General features: G+C 32.7%; 1 protein-coding gene across 1 annotated transcript; it reads left to right on the plus strand.

The window, feature by feature from the left end:
- Positions 1-6,814: 6,814 nt before the first annotated feature.
- On the plus strand, positions 6,815-7,489 carry LOC108333384 (serine/threonine-protein kinase CTR1). The gene is made up of 4 exons (XM_017568819.2): positions 6,815-6,955; positions 7,053-7,137; positions 7,211-7,309; positions 7,388-7,489. The coding sequence occupies exons 1-4, from the start codon at positions 6,864-6,866 to the stop codon at positions 7,472-7,474; spliced, it is 363 nt and encodes a 120-aa protein (XP_017424308.1). The 5' UTR covers positions 6,815-6,863; the 3' UTR covers positions 7,475-7,489.
- The last annotated feature ends 228 nt before the right edge of the window (positions 7,490-7,717 follow it).

Below are 7,717 nucleotides of genomic sequence, written 5' to 3' on the forward strand. Positions count from 1 at the left end.
AGTTTCCACCTAAGAGACTCTGCATATGTCAAATAATCTAATTATTCCAGCCTACCCTGACAACTCACCTTAAATTTAACTTCATTAACCCAATTTAATGAAGTGACCCAATTACCTAAATTTTTCACTTTTAGAAACCTAATTAAGAAAAAAAAAATAACAAAGGAAAACTCAACCTAAATATGGATTACGAGAATTATTAAACCTTATATAAATTAACACATATGTTTACATAATTTAATTAAACTTATCTTGAGGTAAATCACGTCTTGAAGTCTTAATTCATGGCACAAAAACTTTTAAGAAATACTACTTCTTGAAAAAATATTGGGCAAAATTTAATTGTTTGCCATATCAATATTGTTATTGTATATCAAAAACATTTTATGTAATTTTATTTGCATTTAATCTGTAGCTATACATATTAATTAGAAATTATTTATTCTTCTCTTCTTCAATTTCAAATATTAGCCTAAATTATTTCAAATTATTTGAAAAATTACATAATTTAAATTAATAAAATTAATAATTATTACATAAAAAAGATATTAAAATATTATTAATAAGTCCTTTAATTAATTTTAATTTTTTAAAAATATTTACTCATTTATTGCGTTTCTAAAAGAAAATGTGGAAAACGTGCAATTAATGTTGAATAAATGATAGGACAGCAGCGTGGATATATATCATTTATAACATTGTCTTTAACTGACATGAGAGTTGGAGAGAGAGTGAATCTTCCTATACCTCCCTCATCTCATTCTGCACTTCCAAATTTACCTATTTATTCTTCATTTAATAAAAAGTTAAAACGGTAATTAATGAATTTAATTTTTTTAACTCCCAATCATTTTTCTAACTCCCAACCACAAAAATATTTGTTGGTTATGGTTATAAACCTGAGGTGTCCAGTTCTTGGTTTTGCACTGTAGCAGCAAGTTATTTTTCTTCACTTTTCACTGGTTTACTGCATTGTGATTGGATTGAGTTGTGGTTAAAATTTTCGGGGTGGTGGTAGTGATGTTGGAAGATTTGGAGATACAGTGTCACGGCAGGAGGAAGAGGAAGAAGACACTGTGCGCCGGCGAAGGTACGCAACCGCACTTCGAGGTGCGGAAAGACTCAGCCGCACTTCGAAGTGCGTTTTTTATTATGAGGCCGTACTTTGAAGTGCGGTTTGTGATATTTGTTTTTTTTATTTCCATGCTTATTTTGTTTAATTTTTTCTTGTTTCGTTTATTTGATGCATTTTTTTTATTTAATGTTTTTTTAATTATATTAGTACAATGCTGGGGTGGCGGTCATAGTGCTGGGTTTTGGGAGATTTGATATGCTGTGAGCGAGAGAGGAAGAAGAAAGTGTGAGGTTTGGGTAGTGGAAAATAGGTAAGCCAATTTGGTAACCGCACTTGGAGGTGCGGAAAGCAGTGGCCGCACTTCGAAGTGCATTTTTCATTTTGTAGCCGCACTTTGAAGTGCGGTTTGTGATATGTAATTATAATTTTTTTTTATGCATGATTTTTTTTTTGTTTAATTATTTTGATCTTGGATTTGTTGTCGTCACTATAAGATCTGACACAGCAACTGGTGAAGCTGGTAGAAAGATATTTATTTTGTTAGGCTGTGAAAGAAGCGGGAAGTATAGGAAGTATAAGGCAGATGTTCAACCTAGTTTCTCTGGAACAAGAAAATGTGAGTGTCCGTTTAGCTTGAGGGGTAAACCTAAAGGAGATGGTTGGGTGTTGAAGGTTATGTGCGGCTATCACAACCATGAATTAGCAGAGACTTTGGTTGGTCATCCTTTCGCGGGTAGGTTAAATGCGGCTGAACAATCAATTCTTGTGGACATGACTAATAGTCAAGTAAAGCCGTCAAATATTCTTTTGACTCTGAAAGAACATAATGAAGATAACGTGACAACGATAAAGCAAATATATAATGCGAGGTACACGTACAAACGATCTTTGAGAGGGTCTAGAACGGAAATGCAGCAGTTGATGATGTTGTTAGATAGAGACAAATACATCCAGAGAAGTAGATGTTTGGACGATTCTGACGTGGTAAGTGACTTGTTTTGGACACACCCCGATTCAGTGCACTTAGTCAATTCTTTTAATATTGTTTTCTTAATGGATACGACGTACAAGACGAACAAATATCGACTTCCGTTGCTCGAGATTGTGGGAGTCACATCAACTGGTTTGACATTCACAGCTGTCTTTGCATTACTGTCAAGTGAACGCCAAAGTAATTTCACTTGGGCATTGGAAAGGTTCAAAGGATTATTATTGACATCAGAGGGCGGTCCACGCGTTATATTAATAATGTAATCAAAAATATTCAAACAAATAAAAAATAATATAAAAATCTAAAAAAATTACATATATAATAATTAAATTATTAAAAATTCCAAATTAATAATTATTATTTATTTCAATAAACAATTTAATTATTATTTCAATTTAAAAAAAATTAAAAAAGTTAAATAAAATTAAATATACGAAAATAAGAGAGACACCACATAAATACTTTATATTTTTATATTATTTTGATACCTAGTATAAAAAAAATCTTTTTAACTAGTATAAAAAAACCATTTTACATTAGTACCTACTGGTTCACATTAGTATCTACTACATAGTATCTACTGCCTATAGTGTTAATAAACTATTTTACATTAGTATCTACTGCCTATAGTGTTAATAAACTATTTTACATTAGTATCTACTAGTATAAAAAAATCATTTTACATTAGTATCTATTAGTATAAAAAAGTCATTTTACATTAGTATCTACTGGGTACAGTGGAAATGAAAAAGCATTTGAAAAAAAATAAACAATTGAAAAAAAAATATCATAACCAAATATATATGGCAACAAGACGAACAGAGATTTCAACCACACATTCAAATCAAATCAAAACCTATTCTGGAGATCACATATATTATTATGAATAGATAGATATTTAATTAAAAAACTAAGTCTCAAAACGCCTCTGTTCTCCTTGCCGCAGATCGAAGTCCAGTGTGCCCCGGTTATATGTGTGCCGCAGATCAAACTGCGGTTTGTGCTTACCGCAGTTCGAACTGCGTTTATCCTTGGTTCTGATCCTTTCTCCAGCGAGCTCTCCGAACACGACCCACAAACCGAACCCACGACCCACGAACCGAACCCAGCACATAACAGCAAACAAATATATTACAGCAAGATGGTACTAACCTGGACGCCAGCTTAGATCTGTGAGGAAAACAAACGAGGAACGCGAGCAAAGCACTGTGGGATGGCAGAGACAAAGGACGGAGAGAAAAAAGGGAGGAAGGAGGGGGTGTAGGTGTAGGGTTTCACTGCTGTGTGAGATGCGGCAGGGAGTGAGATGTGGAGGAAAGAAGAAGAGGAGTTAAAGTTCTAGGGTTTAAAGTTTTACTAAACTTTTTAACCACAATATTTTTCCCTCTCCTCGTTGACTGACAAGGGCACACTTTGAAATTATAATTTTTTTTGGAAGTGCAGGACGAGGGTGGTGAGGTGCAGGGAGAATGACTCATAGCCTAAATTATTTCAAATTATTTGAAAAATTACATAATCTAAATTAATAAAATTAATAATTATTACATAAAAAAGATATTAAAATATTATTAATAAGTCCTTTAATTAATTTTAATTTTTTTTAAATATTTACTCATTTATTGCGTTTCTAAAAGAAAATGTGGAAAACGTGCAATTAATGTTGAATAAATGATAGGACAGCAGCGTGGATAGCATTTATAACATTGTCTTTAACTGACATGTGAGTTGGAGAGATAGCATTAATGAGAAATAATTCTGAGAGAGCTAATACCACTGCATTATGATGGTGGATTCTATATATAGAAGCTACTGAACTTTTGAAGGAGGGAACATACGAAGAGTTGAAGGTAGTTGACATGCTGTAAGAATATTGTTTCTTAGTTTATTGATAGGTTGTCAGATAAGGGGATAGAAAAATTTTAAAAATAGTAAAATGTGAAAGTAATATTTGAAAATAATATATTTTGTAATTATATTAGTTGCTGTCATTTATTAAATTCTAGTGAACATGGATATTTATAAATTTTATTTCTCTTACGTAATTATTTTAGAAAATATTAAAACTTCAATTTTTATCTATAAAATGTTATGAATTTTTTATATTATTCTAAAATTTATTTTACATTTTAGTACTTTTATTTTTGTCTTTTTATATTGTTCTAGAATTTGTATTTAATTTTTAATGTGTTATCATTTATTTAAATTTATTACTTTTTAAAATGGATAGATAGATATGTGTGTATAGTTTGGTATTTTTAGACAGAAAAAGCAGGTGGAAGCAGAGCAGAAAGGCCAGGAACAGATCTTATATTGTTGAAGAAAAAGAGCATGATGAAATTTCTAAGGTGTGGAGGGAAGATATGTATGAATAATAATGACGTGGAAAATAACTACAAGGGAGAAGAACAACCTTCAAGGAATGTGATAGAAAGCTCAGAAGAACGACGCAGTGATGAAGCTAAAGCACATGGTTGGTGGTTGTTGCCAAAGAAAACATACGATTCGATAAAAGAGAAGAAGCCTGAATCCGATTGGAGCGAAATAGACGACGACACTATAAAGCAAGAGAGGCCCAGAAGAAACACGGTGCTGCATATAGCAGCTCTCTACGGAAATGATAAGTGTGTGGAGAAAATAGTTGAAATTGGTCCAGGGCTTTTGAAAGCAAGAAACACTACTGGTGATACGCCACTGCATGTTGCTGCAAGAGCTGGCAAGATCTCTACTCTCAAGATATTGTTGGTTGCACTTCTCCGTGATTTAGATCCAAATTCGGAAGAAGCTAAAGCGGCAATCCTTGTAGCCAACTTCCAAAGAAATACTTTCTTTCATGAGGCTTTATTGAATGGTCACAAAAATGTTATTAACATTCTAGATTCTTCACCAGGCTTCAAGCAATTGGCTGAGGAAACCGCGTTTACTCGTAGAAACCGTTAGGGGTGGGCAAAGTATACTGCACTGCACTATACTATAAAAATTTGCAGTTAACTATAAAACAGTTCTCCTAAACTAAACTGAACTAAAAGTAGTTTGAGTGAACTGAACTGCACTGGTTTTTAGTCCACTCATAGTACAGTGCAGTTCAGTAAACTAATTTTTAGTTTACTTATAATGCATGCAGTAATCCTATTGCACAACACTGTTTTTCATTCCAAACTGGACCAGCCAACAAACTGTAAAAATTGCAAGATTAGCATAACAATTTGAAATAGCTGCAACAGCTAAAATTGTAAAAATTGAGATAAACAAGACTTGCCAAGTAACAATGGCTAAAACTGCAAGATTAGCATAACAATTTGAAGTAGCTGCAACAGCAAACAAACAGCTGAATGCAACATCATGGTTCACAAGGTTGAGATCCGAGCAGACCTAAACAAGGAAATAACAGACAAAAAATTAGTTTTGGCTCCATTATATATCATGAGTTTCTTCTCATTTAGTTCCTCTAAATATAAAGATTTTTCTACTTGGTCTCCGGTGTAGAGAGATCAAATGAAATTTTTGTAACATTTAAGAATGATCAAATGGAAAAAAAGAGAGTTAAATTATATGCATGGAAAGCTTTTCACACATATCTAATAGGAATTTATCCTATTATCACATCATTCTATTCATTAATATGGTGTTATGACATGCTAAATTCCTACTGAATGCTTATGCTAAAAAATTTACACTAAAAATACAGTTAAACACCAAAAATCAAACATAAGACTATCAAAGGAATCATTTCGGTAACAAAACCTATGTGGCCATATTTTGGCATCTTCTTTAGATGATTTTAGCAACAAATCAACGTACACTTTTGTTTCACCTGAAAGGTGTGAAGGATTTTCTTCTATCACCCAGATCCTGTTTCTGGCAAATCCATGATCCTCTCCTGTTTCTCTGTTTTTGAACTACACAAAAATCACACCAATTTTTCTTTGTTATGCAAAAGTAAATGTAGCATTGTACAATATTAATTAAAATTTAAAAGAAATTATTTATACTTCTGGAAAACAGATTGGAATTCCTTCTCCATAATTATTTATAACTCCAACTAATCTATATAATGACAACCTAGAAGTTACAGTCACATGGCCAATTCTGCTGGCAGCTATTCTCCATAATTCTCCAACACTTCTAGATTGATTATACTTATTAGATAGCAATTTGTGAAAAAGTAGACAAGAATAGTTCATTGATTGCCATTTCATTAGGCAATATAAATCATCATGTAATGATAATATCAGGCAAATGTTCCTTACAATTTTGTCAAATAACTCTCCTCCATTCACGTACTCAAGTACCATGTAAATTTTGGTTTTGCTAGCCAAGACCTGCGAGTACAAAACATAACCTAATAGTTTAAGCATGTGTCTCATTCTTGTTCTAAAAAGCAGGACAGATATACAAGATAAATGTTTTTTTACCAAACCTTGTGTTAGATGTAAAAGAAATTGTCTCAAAACACTTTATGGTATAACATGTCTTATTTGTATACATACTAAATATATATACATATATGGTGAGACCATCTGGTCTGAAGAATGTTATTTTAAGCATAAAATATATGGTGATGACAGATTAAAAGGCAGTGTTTCTGTGTTATTCTATTTGTGATAATAATGATGTAGTATTAAAATATATGGTGATGACATATTAAGATCTCTGAATTTAATATAAATTTGTACATCATACACTAGTTATGCCCAACAAGATGTAGAACTTGGTCTTTGAACCCCTCTTCTATTAATGCGGTAAGGAAGAGAAGCTAGTTATATTGAAGTGGTTATGACATCGCTATAGGTTGCAATAATGAAGCGGGTTCGCCATCCGAATGTGGTGCTCTTCATGGGCTCTGTTACAAAACGCCCCCATCTATCAATAGTGACAGAGTATTTGCCTAGGTAAGAAAACTAACTTCTTATAACCTTGACCATAAGATTTCACATTCTTGCATAAAGAATTCATTGCCTTACTGTTTCTATACATTTTTTGTTACAGGGGTAGTTTATACCGCCTGATACACAGACCAGCATCTGGTGAAATTCTGGACAAGAGGAAGAGACTGCGGATGGCATTGGATGTGGTTTGTACCAGATATTATTTTTGTTACACTAAACTAGTTATCTTGTATATAACTTACATTTGTTTGATTGCAGGCTAAAGGAATCAATTATCTCCACTGTCTGAAACCTCCAATTGTGCACTGGGATCTCAAATCCCCAAACTTGTTAGTGGATAAAAATTGGACTGTGAAGGTAGAATGCTACTGATTTAGCAGTTTATTATGACCTTTTAACCACTTTATGCTAGTTGATGATTTTTTTTATGTTCAGGTTTGTGATTTTGGATTGTCCAGATTTAAGGCAATTTCGAGTTTGAAATTAAGAGTTCTAAACTTTAAATGTTGTAGCTACATGTGAATGCATGTTAATTCACTGCCACTTCTAACTTGGTACCTACTACCTGGATCAATGTTATAAATCATGTTAATTCACTGCCAATCCATTACAACAGTATGAAAACAACCAATCCATTTCCTAGAAATCCTAATGGAGAAGTTCGTTTAAAGACTTTAAATCAACAAAAGCGTAGTCAAGATTTTCAACAGAAAGGTATCACAGAATCATCAATTCATGTGCCACAATGTTAACCAATAGGATCAT

Source organism: Vigna angularis, chromosome 11 (assembly GCF_016808095.1).
Source record: "Vigna angularis cultivar LongXiaoDou No.4 chromosome 11, ASM1680809v1, whole genome shotgun sequence".
Lineage (NCBI taxonomy): Eukaryota > Viridiplantae > Streptophyta > Magnoliopsida > Fabales > Fabaceae > Vigna > Vigna angularis.